Source organism: Grampus griseus (genome assembly GCF_964374135.1).
Source record: "Grampus griseus genome assembly, chromosome: 6".
NCBI lineage: Eukaryota > Metazoa > Chordata > Mammalia > Artiodactyla > Delphinidae > Grampus > Grampus griseus.
Genome location: NC_139000.1, coordinates 91,399,647 through 91,413,930, shown reverse-complemented (window position 1 = coordinate 91,413,930; position 14,284 = coordinate 91,399,647). Strand labels below are relative to the sequence as shown.

Sequence of the window (14,284 nt, the reverse complement as noted above, 5' to 3'; positions counted from 1 at the left end):
ATGGGGGCGGGCACTGTGGAGCCGCAGATGGCTTTGCACCAGCTGCTGCGTGTGTTTTTGGAGGCCCAAGACATGCTCTGCGTCGCCCAGGTGGACAGGGTAGCGCGTCCTGTCCCAGGCGGGAGGCAGGGCTGGGCTCGTGGTCGGCCCGTCCCCTCGGAGCCTCAGTTTCCCAAATCTGGGAGGGGGCGTCGGACGGCCCTGAATCCGCGATCTGCAGAGGGCGCTTTTGGCCCCCGGGGTGGCGACCTCGGCGACCTATGAAGGGGTCTCTCTGAAAGCCTCTTATCCCTCCGTCCCTCCGTCCCTCCGTCCCTCCGTCTGTCGGTGTGTCCAGAGCTCCTGCGCGGTTGGCTTGCACCGGGCACCTGTGAACAGGGTTCACCCCTAAGATTGGCTTAGGGATCCCCACCTCTTCTGGCATATTCTGGAATTTCCCTTCTGAGGCCTGCCTGGAAAGCCGTGCTCTCCCCGTGAGTGGCACCTCCTCCTGCGGGCTCCGCCTGTCCCTTCCCAGCCAGTCGAACTGTACTGGCTGTGCGCCCTAAGTGCCTGTTTAGTGCATTAGTCTGATCTGCGCTTCTGCCCCTGTTGTGTTCCGAGCTCTTCCTCCTCTGTGCTCTTACGCAGCACAACTGTAACTAAATGATCACATAGTGTACTTGTTAAATGTTTGCTTCCCCCCCACCCCCGACCCCCGCTAGACTCATTCTTTTCTCTCTTGCATCGCTGTGTATATAACCACTGTATGATCACTGTGTGTATACACTCAGCGTATGGCTTGATATTTCGTGTACTCTAAGTAAATGTTTGTTGAGTAAATGAATTTCTTTACTTTTAAAATACATTATTATATCATTTTACAAAAAGATTAATAAACAGACCCTTACCTGAATTGTGAAATTATAACTTAAATGTATCAAGTAAAATACTGCGTTGTTATCCCCATTTTTACCAATAGGGAAAGTGAGTATCGTGCCGTGAGTGCATTGGCTGAGGTCACCCAGGTAGTCTCCCAGCAGATTTTGAAAGGGAGGTGCCGTTTACCCTTTGATAGCAGCAACTTCTCCAGGTTCTGGTTTCCCTGTTAGGTAAAATGAGGTCAATAAACCCTGCCTTACAGTGTCATCATGAAGATCAGCATCTAACAGAGGCATTCTCCAAGGTGGGTAACACCCATTTTGCAGGTTATATTACATACTATAATTTTATGTTAGGGAAGTAAGAACATCTCAGTTGGGTTTTGAACCGGGAACTATAGAAAAACAGAATGCGGAAATCTTCTTACTTGGTTTGATTATTGCAAAATATCAATTTTACATTCCTACTAGCCAAAAAGATTTCTTAAGGACTGAGAAACTTTGATTTCGGGTGAGTGAGGGCTGTGGAAGTAGGAACCTGGGCTCAGACAGGGTGGTTGTTATTTCTGCCAGGGCCTGGAAAGCCACGTATCTGGATGGGACCCTCAGTAGGTCTGGGCCACAGAAAGCTCCAGAGTGGTTTCTACTGAAGCTGTATAGGCTCCAGAATCCAGGGTGGCCCAGCTGGAGAGGCCAAGAAGTTCCAGGATGCAGGTGTGGGCCTGAGGGAGGGGGAGACAGGGTACTCTGATCCCTTCCCAGGGCCACCTGAATCTCTTCCAGATACTTCTGCAGAGAGCAGTTTGTGGGAATAGGGCCTGTGTGCCCTCCCCAGGTAGCAGTTCTGTTCCTTCACCTTGGCATCTCTGGGACATCCCTTTAGCCAGAGCCTTAATTTACTCCATTGCAGCAGCCTTCTTATGGGTCCTGCTGCTCTGCCCTCGTTTCCAGTCCTTCCTTCTCTCTTTTTTTTTTTTAATTGGCCCTACCACATGGCTTACAGGATCTTACTTCCCCAACCAGGGATCCAACCCATGCCCCTTACAGTGGAAGCTCAGAGTCTTTTTTTTTTTTTTTAATATTTATTTATTTATTTTGCTGCATCGGGTCTTATTTGCAGCACACGGGATCTTTGTTGTGGCACGTGGGATCTTTCGTTGCGGTGCACGGGCTCCTAGTTGTGGCACACAGGCTCTAGAGCGCTCATGGGCTTAGTTGCCCCAGCATGTGGGATCTTAGTTCCCCGACTAGGTATCCAACCCGTGCCCCCTGCATTGGAAGGCAGATTCTTAACCATTGGACCACCAGGGAAGTCTCCAAATCCTTCCTTCTCATAGAAGCCTAAAACACAGTTTGACTTGCCACTTTTCCATTCACAGTTCTCACTGTTTTTGCCCTTCTGACTTCCAAGAGTTGGTCTAAGCCTGTCTCCAGCTCCTTTCTCTATGTTCTGATTAAGGCAACTTACTCATCATCTTTTTCATACCTCTGAATCTTTGCCCAAGTGGATCTTTCTCTCCCTGAAATACTTCAGCCATTTTCTTAGAGGATAACTGCTCATCCTTCAGGAGTTGATCAGTAATTACTTCTGAACCCCTTGGCTCCAACTGAGTTGGTCATTCTCTCCTTTGTCATTCATTATTTGGTGTGTTTTATTTGATTGTCTGAATTTGTCTCTAACTCCCCAGGGTGAGTGTTCTTGAGTGCAAGCACTGGGTCTCATTTAGCTCTCTGTCCCCTCCACAGGGCCTGGCAGGCTAGGCACTAATTGCATGTTGACTGACCAGATACTCTTCTAGGTCTGGAATGAGGCTTCAAGGACCAAGGAACTGTGGAGGTGAGTGGAGGAAGAGCCAGGCCTGCTCAGGAGAGTATCCCTCAAAGGAGAGAGGGGTGTACTTTTCAGCACTCACTGCGTTTCTGCTAAGTAGACAAGAAGGGACAATCCACAGCCCTTACCAGCAGGAAACTCCTCCCTAGTTGGGGGTGTGAGACTTTTTTTACAGTGTATTGAAATATAAGCGATTTTGTTAATCAAGTGGAGGTTGATGTAGGTGGGGGTGCCAAACTCAGGGGCAGAAATGTACAGCAACTTGAATGCAGCTGGCTGATAGACAAATCAATAGACAAATGAACCACTTTTATTTGATTTCAACTTTGGTGTAACAACATAGTTATATAAGCATGTTTGATATTAGAACTTAAATAAAATTCAAAAAATTAAAAGTAGAAAATAAAAAATATTTTAATCATTAAATTATTAAATTTTTCTTTTCTGTTCATTCCTCCTTTGGAACCTGACATCTTTTCTTTTGTCCCAAGGGGTAAGTGTCAGATCTTCTGCCTCTTGTAGTATATAGGACAGACTATATAGCCTTGACTATCAACTAGGAGCTACATTTAGTTTTAGTCTTTCCTTATGGAAAACAACTGTTCACATGAAGTTTCCTCCAAACATGGAGGGAATCTTTGCTTGATGGTTTTTATTTTTAGAATAACTGTGAATTGATAAATTTGAGAATTGTGGAATGCCAATCTTGCCATATTTAGTTTTCAGTATCATACAGCACTGTTCTGTTTGTTGCTTTTTATTCATTTTTTATTGCTAATCATACTAATTAGAAAAATGATGTTAATCTCTAGTCAATTTTAAAGTAAGGGAACTTTTACTGGATTTCAGTCTTTATCTCTACAATTTGGGGAATGTACTCTACATAGAACATTCAATTCTGGAAATTTATTTCTCTGTAGATAAGTGGACAAGAGAATGTCTTGCCAAATGTGATTCTCAAAGACACTGTGTCACTAGAAATAAATGAGTTGACTCATAGATTGGTGTAACTATTTGTGGAAGCCCTTGGAGGGCAATTCTCACAGTTGAAATGGGTAGGATGCCAACCCTAAACCCTAGTCTTTGTTCTCATCTTTACTGATAAGCTGGGGTAGGAATTTCCCTTTGAGTAACATAAGTAATATATTTCTTTCAGCAGTTCATAAAATCTCTTGAGCAGCTTATCACCTAACCCCCACATGTTTGCATGTGTTACCATATTGTGTGTACCTCCAGGTTCCTCAAGCAGATTCTTCAGCTGTCTGCAAGCCAAGTCATGAATGGGTTTTCGGTTCATTACTATTTTATAGTTTTTGGTGCTAAACTCTTTTTAGCCTACAGTCATTCTTTGGTATGGTATCCTTGACCTATGTTCATATAAAAAATACTGGGTTTATGCTTCTGGAACTGGGACAACTGCAGCAGCATTCCAGGAGCATCGTCACATGCACATGTCATTTCTAATGTTGTATCTGTCATGGGTACTAGGCCCCAAAACTCTCCAGGCCCATAGAAACTCTTACAGACACAGTAATGAACATGGTTAACCGGTCGTATGTTTTTAATATGTACTCTATAATTCTAATTTAAAACACTGCAAGTTACTTCTTTAAAATGCTTCATGACCTTTTAAATTCTGCCATCTCTTTAACACACTATGCGTTAGATTTTTGGTTAAAATTGCAAATATTTGCTTTTGTTTAAGCAAAAAAAAAAAATATTTCTTTTTGTTTGTGTACAGTAGATTGTTTTGCTGTTAATTGCTTTCTGAAAGGTTTTGGTGCCATGGTGTTTTTTCACTTGATACATCCTTGTATTTCAGAGGCTTATCTCATACTTTACTCATGTGCACACTTCAACCTTGTTGACAGTCTGCCCTTTTCTTGGTCAAATCACTTGGTTTTATTTCTTCTGAATATTGGTTATGGTTCCTACTTATGGTTTGATGTATAATGGCCTTAAATATGTAGAAATAGATTTCACTTCCACAAAGAAATGTTATCCCCCCTTTTTCTTAAACCACATTATCTTCTTAGTCTAGCTTTTATTTTCACACTGTTTAGGTTGAGATATGGGTACAAGAAATTTCCCTTTCTGTTTATTTCAACTAAAAGAAAGTCAACAACATAAGAATGATGATGTGAGGCAGCTGATACTCAGCCTCTTAGTCCAAGAGATAAAAGGGATGGTGAAGGCCATGGTGGAGCTAAAAGCTCATTCTTTTTTTTTTGGCTGTGCCATGTGGCTTGCAGGATCCTAGCTCCCCAACCAGGGATCGAACCCAGGCCCTCATCAGTTAAAGCAGAGTCCTAACCACTGGACCACCAGGGAATTCCCTGAAAGCTCATTCTTGTCTGAGGAGTACCGTTCTGTGTGGCCCCAGATAAATTTTTCCAGGTGAGAATTTGATTTCAGTATAGCTAGATATCTTCTTCTTTTACCTAATTTGTATGTGAAATCTCTTGATTTTTAAGTATTGACAGCGAGTTCAAGTAGGCCAATCCTATGCAGGCCAGACAAGGTAATCTGGATGCCCATTCTGCCTGCAGGCTGTGAGTATGCTACTTCTGGTAGAAGGAACAGGGTTTCAGTGAGGACAGGAAAACCCATATCCGACATAAGCACTGGATCCTTCCCAGTGTGTTAGAGGTCACTAGTGCCTAGTACAGAGCCTGACACATAGGTGCTCAGTGAGTGTACAGGCTTTGAATGGAGAGAAACTCTTTGCGTTGTACTTATTGGGACCATGGGCTGTGAGCTACTTATTTCCCACCCAGCCTTATTTTTCTCCTCTGTGAGATATGACTGGAGTCCTCTGATGCTGTATCAACTCTGGTGACTGTAAATTTTGAAAGCCTTTGTCCATGGGGCCTCCCTAATCCTCTCCCAGATGTTCACTCTCCTTGTGTTTTACTCCCATGGCACTATAGGCTGCCCCTTCTGAAACTTAGCATTTCTCTCCAGAATTTTAGTTTTACTTATCCTCCTAACCACCAGCTGAGAGTACTCATAGGGCAAGGGCCATGTCTCACTCACTTTGGGGTCCACAGACTAGGTGGGGATTCAGTATTCTCCATAGTGTGGATGAGCTAATGTTTTATCTTCAACAGCCTTATAAGCGAGTTGCTATCATAGAATTGACAGTAGTTATTGATACATACAAGTTAAGGATGCAGACTCTTGGAAATTGGTGGATTAATGACTTCTGAAAATTTTCTGTTCCATAAAAGCAATGAGAAAACTGGCATAAATTGTCAAAATCAACTTTTACAGAACTCTGGAAATTAACCAGAGACTTACAGTAGTCTGGGAAGTGTTTATTCAAGAAAAAAATGGCTTATTCTCAGTAAGAGCAGCAAGTGTTCACTTGCTCTGTTCCCATAACAACCTTCCAGCTTTGTGTTAGTCTTGAATACCAACAGTTCACAATCACAGTGAAACCAGGAGCTGCAGTCACTGGAAGGGTAAGAATGGGTAAGATTCTTCAAAGCCTTATTCCCAGAGAATTGTCATTGTTCAACCTGTCTGGTGTTTCCTGGAAGAGCTCACATGTAAGCTGTCTTTATTTTACCTTGCTTGAAGTTCACCCAATGTGAAAAACCTTTACTTTGGGGCATCTGTCAAGACAACTAAAGAGAATTGATTTACTTTTTTTTTTTTTTTTTTTTGTGGTACGCAGGCCTTTCACTGTTGTGGCCCCTTCCATTGTGGAGCACAGGCTCCAGACGCACAGGCTCAGCGGCCATGGCTCACGGGCCCAGCTGCTCTGCGGCATGTGGGATCTTCCCGGACCGGGGCATGAACCCATGTCCCCTGCATTGGCAGGCAGACTCTTAACCACTGCACCACCAGGGAAGCCCTGATTAACTTTTTAATTAGTCTTTAATCAGAGTTGATGAATGATAGTTAAGGAAACAATAGGCCAACCAAAGAGTTTAAAAGGAAAACTGGGAATGTGATGTCCTTAGGGATTTTGGAAAGCTCCAACACATTCCTAGGAATCTAGAAGGCCAAGTGCTTATTCAGGGCTGTGTGCTAACTCAGGGAAGATATAAAAGGGCTCCAGACTTTTACCTCTGGTTAACCTTGAGGTTCCATGGAAGCAGGAAGTGAAGACTAAGACAGAGAAGTCAACTGCTTGGCTGAGTGTTGAACACATGCCCCAACCTGCACATAGAGCGTTTGGCAATCACTAGGAAATTTAGTGGTTCCAGAAATTTAGGAAATATCTGTTCTCTCATTCCTGCACATTAATTTAACTGAACAGAGACATAAGTGGCCCTACATAACAAAGAATACAGACTTTCAGAGTTCAGAAACTTTTCAGAGTTACTCCACTAAACAAACAAAAACAGCTATAATAAAACGGGTGGGGTGGAATCAGATTTCCAGAGTTCTGCATTATGTTATTTAAAATGTTCAGTTTTCAACAGAAGTTATAAGTCATGCAAAGATATAAAGTGTGGCTAATATGCAGGAAACAAAGCAAACAATAGAGACTGTCCCCAAGGAAGCCCAGGCATCAGACTTACTAGACAAAGACTTTAAATCAACTATTTCAGTATGTGCAAAGAACTAGAGGAAACCATGTGAAAAGAACTAAAGGGAAGTATGAGAACAGTGTCTCATTAATAGAGAATATTAATAAAGAGAAATTATAAAAAATAACTAAACAGAAATTATGGAGTAGGAAAGTACAATATCAAATTAAAAATTCAAAAGCAGATTTGAGCAGGCGGAAGAAAGAATCAGTAAACTGGAATATAGGTCAGTTGAGATTATCCAGTCTGAGGAACGCAATGAAGCTAAAGATGAAGAAAAATGAATAGTGCCTAAGAGACCTGTGGGACACCATCAAGCATGCAAGCAACAAATAATAGGGAGTTCCAGATGAGAGGAGAAAGAAAGTAGAAAGTATTTAAAGATATGGCTGAAAACTTCCCAAATTTGATGGAAAATGTTAATTTACACATCCAGAAGCTCAGTGAGCTGCAAGTAGGATAAAGTCAAAAGAGTTCCATTTCGAGACACTTTATAATCCAACTTGAAAGCCAAAGACAGAATCTTGAAAGCATCAAGAGAGAAGCAACTCATCATGTACAGGACAACCCCAATGAGATTAATGGTTGATTTCTCATAAAAAACCATGGAGCCCAAAAAGGAGTGGGCTGATGTATTGAAGGTGTGGGAAGAAAAAGATTGTCATCAAGAATTCTATATCTAGCAAAATGAAGGAGAAAATTAAGACATTCCTAGATTAACAAAAGCTCTGAGAATTTGTTGCTAGTAGATGTGCCCTACAAAAAATACTAAAGAGAGTCTTTCAGATTGATATGAAAGGACATTAGACAGGAACTTGAATCCACGTGAAGAAGTAGCACCAGTAAAGTAGCCACATAGGCAACATAAATGAATTGTTTGTAACTCCTTTTTTCCTACGTGATTTAAAGGACAACTGCATAAAACAATAATTGTGACTCTCCATTGGGTACATAATGTATGAAGAAGTAATTTGTATGACAATAACAGCATGAATGAGAGGGGCATGAAATGGAGCTACACAGGAGCTAAGTTTTTTGATACTATTAAGTTGATATTAATCAAAACTAGATTGTCATAAATTAAGATTTTATCCGGTAATCCCCAAGGCAACCACTAAGAATTAAAAGAATATACAGTTGAAGAAATGACAAGGGAATAGGACATAAGAAAATACTTAATACAAAAGAAGGCAGTACCAGAGGAATAGAAGGAAAAATGCATAGAAATAAGCAAAATGACATATGTAAATCCTATCTTATCAGTTGTATTAAATATATATGGATTAAACACTCCATTGAAAAGGCAGAGATTGGCAGAAGGGATTAAAAATATCCAAGTATATGCTCTTTACAATAGACACATTTTAGATTCAAAGATACAGGTTGAAAATAATAGAATGGAAACATATACCATGCAAACAGCAACCAAGAGAGAGCTAGAATGACCATGCTAATAACAGACAAAATAGACTTTAAGACAAAAAGTGTTACTAGGGACAAAGAAGGATATTTTATAATAATAAACAGATCAATCCATCAAGAAGATCTAAAAAATTATAAATGTATATGGACCTAATAACAAAGCAGCAAAATGCATGAAGGGCTGACAAAATTGAAGAGAGAAATAGACAGTTCAACAATAGTTGGAGGCTTCAAAAAAATGCAGACTCTTGAGTTGCAGTTGCATGACCAAGGCTGCATGACCCTGGGTTAGTTGTTTAACCCCTCTCTCATATCTAAAATGGAGATGAGGACCTACTTCATGGGGTTGTTATATAGATTGACTGGAAACACAAAAAGCACCTATTCCTGACATGTGGTGAGCACTCGTTCAGTGTCATATCGTTATCCCCATTTAACGGTGGAGGAAACTGAGGCCTACATAGGCAAAGTGAGTTGTCCAAGCTAGTAGACGGTGAAGCTGGGAATCAAAGCTAGGCCTACTGATGCCAAAACACCTTCTAATGACTCCTGTTCTGCCTGGGACTGTGGGGTCTTTGTTTCAGGCAGCTGTGTCTGAGACGCTGGTCCTCCTGTAAAGCCTCCCAGATGACCCTGGGCACACAGACATGGAAACAGTACTATCTCTGCCGATCCGAGCTGGAGTTCCAAATGGAATCTGGGTGGCCAGAGAAGGATTTTATCTGCAAAGCCATTGCTGGGCACAAAGGTATGGGGTGGGGAAGGTGGTAACTGTGCATTCCCACTCTTTCCCTGGTCAGATCTCCAGGGATTTAGTTTTTCAGCCAATTAGTTGGAAAATGCCACATAATGAGGACATACCCTGCTATGTTCTATACCTCTGTTATCATTTGATCCTAACAGAGATCATTACATCTATTTCAGAGTAGAAAGAAACAGAAACTAAGAGATAAGGATGTTGTAACTGTTGTTCACAGTAACATGGCTGGTGGGTGGTAGGCAGTCCTGGGCATGATACCCAAATTGTAAGTCTGAAGTCCCAGCTCTTTCTGTCCACTGCTGTCCCCAGAATCAGCACCTGTCATGCTCCTGAGAGAGAAGAGGAATGACTTGCCTGCCTCCCCTTCACTAAGTTGAATGTTCACATTCCAGGCATCCATGTTTGTGCTTAAGGCAAGTCTGTGTTCTCTTTCAGGAGAGATAGATGAGCTGGCCTACATCTCAACCAAAGAGTACTGGTTTGATGGGCGGGAGAAGTCCGTGGTGTGCGCCGTGTCATCAGATGGCACCGTGTGTGCCTGGGATCTGCAAGAGGTGAGCTGTTCAGGAGGGGGCCAGGATGAGAAGTGACCAGATGCTGCTATGTCCTCAGTCTTAGCAGGGCCCTTTGCCTTTATTCTTTATCATCACAGCCAACTTGTGAGGTGAGTAGTGGGAGCCCCATTGTACAGATGAGAAATCTGAGCTGCAGGAGGCTCAGTCGCTGTGCCAGGTCACACTTCAGACTTGAGTCTGATTGATCGCAAATGCCCTTGACTTTCTGCTGTCCTGCCTCAGGGAGATGGGCATTTTTGCAGTGCCTGATGGAGGCTGTTTATGCAAGGGGATTGACAGCTGCCATGCCCAGTTCTGTGCTGTCCACATTGGAGCCAATGCCTGCCTCTGGGTGGTTTTTCCCAGATAATGCAGATTTTACTCACCCCACTTGCAAACTTAAGTGTTAAAACCTCGATAACTTGGTTGGTACTAATTGTTAAAAGCTTTCCTATCCATTTTCATATTCTCTGATTGCTCTTTTTTGTCGTTTAAAGGATACAGTTATTTGCCTCATATGTCTTTCCTCCATGGTCAGTTTTTTCATTTGTTTATGTTTTTTTTCTCTTCCACGTGCTTTATTTTCCTCATATACATTGTGATGTTTGACATTATAATTTCGAGTGAAGGTCTCTGGTGACTGATGGGTGCAGGTGGCTGGTTTCTGTTTCATTGCAGTTGTGTTGCCCTGACCCACCTTAGGCTGTGGACATGAGACCACACAGGCTTCGATGAGGGGCTCTCGGGCAGGAAGAAGACCTGAAGGCTGGGAGGTTCCATAGTTGCCAAAACAAAAAGGTCTTGACTTGAACATAAAGAGCTTTGGTGCTGGGGTGGCAGACCTTTTCTGTAAAGGGCCAGAGAGCAAATATTTTAGGCTTTGCAGACCACGTGGTCCTGTTGCAACTACTTAACTATGTGGCTGAAATGCAGAAGCAGCTGTATACAAGTAAACAAAAAGGGAGTGGCTGTGTTCCAATAAAACTGTACTTATGGACACTCACATGTGAGTTTCTTGTTTTTTTCATGTGTCATGAAATATTCTTTGATTTTTTTTTAACGAAAATACAAAAATGGTCAGTGGGCTGGGTTTGGCTGCAGGCCATGGTTTGTTGAACTCTAGTGTGGTCCATTGGTCACAGTGTGGGACTGTTAGACAGGGCTAGACCCCTCGGCACCTATTCTGCCTGGCTTCCCAACCTTAATCCTCTTTGTGAATACATCTCCAATCTTATTTTATTTTTAAAAAGCTCAATCATTTTGTTGGAGTCATGCATTATGTAGCCTGTTTCTGAACTCTGTTTCCCTGGTTGCTACTTCCTATTCTGAAATGGGAAGGGGAGTCTCACTGCTTCTTTACCCACTTCCATACTGGCGAATAATGTGTATTCTCACATGTGTATTCGCCACTGGCGAATAATGTGTATTCTCCGAGACCTAGTTGACATGAGCCAGTCACCGGTGCTGAGTCCCTACTAGTAATAGTCTTGTTAGCTGTTTAAGCAACAGAAATCAACTGTTGATTTGCTGATGTGAGGGGGAAGAAAAAAAAGAATGGAAGAATACTGGGATATCATGATTGGAAAAAGATCATGCTAACATGATAACACTTGATAGAAAAAGAACCGTAATAACTCCAAATTGGAAACAAACCCCATGTGGCAACTCTGAGAAACTCAGAAACAGCAATTAGAGGATTGGTTCTCTGATGCCCTGTCCTAATGTGCTGTGGGCCTGCTGGACCCGGGCTCTTACCTCGCTGTTCTAGCTTTCAGAATCGTGGGAGAGACCATGTATCTGGGAATCAGCTCATCTCGGACCAGTCATTTTCCTCTGTGCTAATGGCCTTCGCCAGGCCCAGCCTGTGGTGGCACTGCTGGGCACACCACTGGGAAGGGCATGTTCTGAGCAGGGCAGTTGTAGATATGCAACAGAAACTGTTTACAACTACAAGGCTGAATTAGCTTATCTGTAAACCTGGGTTCCTTGGGGACCAAGTGAGATGCTCCACGTGGAAGTTCTCTTTATGCAGCCCTGCACAGCCCAGGTCCTGAGTACAGCCCAGGTCCCCAGCACAGCCTGGGTCCCAAGCACAGCCCAGATCCTGGGCAGGGTGGGTAGTGGGTCCTGCCTCCCTGCCCAGCCTTCTTTAGTTGAGCCATAGGTAACCACTGGGAGTGCTTCAGACATCCTGTGCCCAGTGCACATGAAGGACCCCACCCTCAGTCCCCCTGCAATGGCACCAACCCCAGGCAGTCTCAACACCCATGCTCAGCCACTGCTCTCCTCCAGGACACACCTGTCTCCTCTGTGGTAGAACATTGCTCCTGTGTTGTGTTCCCTACCATGCTGTGCAGCCTGTGAGGATGGGGATCACATCCTTTACACCTGCACGTCCCCAGTGTGCACTGGGTGATGGTCAAATGAATGAAAATAATAAGCGTTTAGGAAATAAATGGGCCCTATGTGAGTTGTTACATTAATTTTGTTGTTGCCTAGGGCACAGAGCTCTGTCGAGCCCTCTACAGCCTGCAGCTCTGGTGAATTTGGTGACTTACCCTCAGCTGCAACTGGCTGTCACCGTGGATGAGCGGGGACTGATCAAAGTATGCAAAGCAGAGAACGGGTGTAAGCAAGCCTCCTGCCTGCCTACATACTCGTCTTCATTGGAGGCCTGTGACTTTCCAGAATGCCCCCTCCTGCTGGTGAGTGACCCAGCTCTCAGGAACCTCTGCTGTTTCCCAGGGTCTGTGGACCTGGCACCAGACCGCTGTGCCAGGTGGCACTTCAAGCCAGGCCCTCCACATGGCAGACCAAGTGACCACGTAATTCTGCTCAGTCCCCCAAGGTCCTCCTTGCCTGCCACATGGAGGGCAGACTCCTCATCCCCCTTCGGCTCTAGTGTGCCACAGCCTGTTCCCTGGCCCCATCTCTGCAGCCTCTCACCCTCTCAGAGGTCCAGCCCTGTGGGCTGCCTGTGTTTTCTTGTCCACGGGCCCCTGCTTTCCTGTCTCCTTGTCCTACTCATAGTCTTTCTTCTCCTTGCAGTTCCTTCTCACTACTGCATTCTCACCCTTCTTTCCCCCTTTTCAAGTCTCCACAAGGGCCCAACTGAAAGGAAAACTGAGGCATATTCGACAGAATGCAAGCATTTGCTTCAGATGATGAAGGCCTTCTGTTGCCAGGACATTTGTTTTAGAGGTGATTCTTGGGCATTGGGAGGAAGCATTTGGCCAGAGAGAAATGGCAAAAGGGGGTGTTAGCCGGCAGATTGAGGAAGTGGCTCTCACCTGGGGGGAGTATCCTCCTCCTGGAGGGAAGGAGGTCTTTGAAAGCATGGGCAAACTGGCATCGCAAATATCAAGATGAGCAGACATCCGGGAACAGTTTCATATGTAAACAGAACTAATTCTGTAAAAGAACTAAGCTTGTAAACAAAAAGGTAAAACCTGATGAAACAGATTTCACATAAACAACTCTAGTTGTTTAAAGAAGACTTTGGAATAAGTGTAATTAACATCTCCAGAGCAATTTGAGAATATATTGTATAGAAGAAGAGGAATCCACTAAGGTTCTCTCTTGGGAATGGTAGAGCACATGATTCACACATACTTGTCAGTGAAGGACAATTAGAAAAATTAGAAAATATATCAAGTAAGAGAGCTAAAAAGAGCAAACGGTTTCTAGGCCAAGATTCAGAAGATGGCAGAAATCAAAGTGCTAAGCCTAAAAATGGGGCTGCTTTTGCCCTGGAGATGTTTACTACAAAGCTAAGGGGCTGAGCAGAGCTTTAATAGCCAAGTAGACAAAAGTTGGACTGCAGGTCCACCAAGGAATGGAGCCCTGTGAATCCTCTTACATTGGGGTGGGTTATCAAGTTGCAACCTAAGAGTGAGGGTGGTCTGAAAGTAAACAGTCCCTGCACTGGCTGCAGCTGCCCAGTTACTGGGTGGGAGTAAATGAAAATCCTTTCTGGAGAAGGTTAACAACTCCCAAGGCCTCTCTTTTCAAATACAGTGTGCAGGACTCACTTAGAGATAAGTAGGCACATGAGGTAAGATGATAAGAACTACCCAAGGCAATCTACAGATTCAGTGCAATCCCTGTCAAACTACCATTGGCATTTTTCACAGAACTAGAGCAAAAAAATTTTTTAATTATATGGAAACACAAAAGACCCCGAATAGCCAAAGCAATCTTGAGAAAGAAAAATGGAGCTGGAGGAATCAGACTCCCTGACTTCAGACTATACTACAAAGCTACATTAATCAAGAGAGTATGTATCCTGCTACTTTACCAAATTCATTGATTAGCTC

General features: G+C 43.4%; 1 protein-coding gene across 1 annotated transcript in view; it reads left to right on the top strand.

Annotated features, from left to right (window-relative positions):
• FBXW12 (F-box and WD repeat domain containing 12) overlaps positions 1–14,284 on the top strand; it is a gene marked incomplete at both ends in the record, with an annotated part of 34,833 nt that continues 20,549 nt past the window's right edge. Inside the window, 6 exon segments of the mRNA XM_082656920.1 lie at positions 1–99; positions 2,660–2,697; positions 9,239–9,402; positions 9,850–9,968; positions 12,468–12,477; positions 12,480–12,673. Coding sequence (XP_082513046.1) covers positions 1–99; positions 2,660–2,697; positions 9,239–9,402; positions 9,850–9,968; positions 12,468–12,477; positions 12,480–12,673 — 624 coding nt within the window.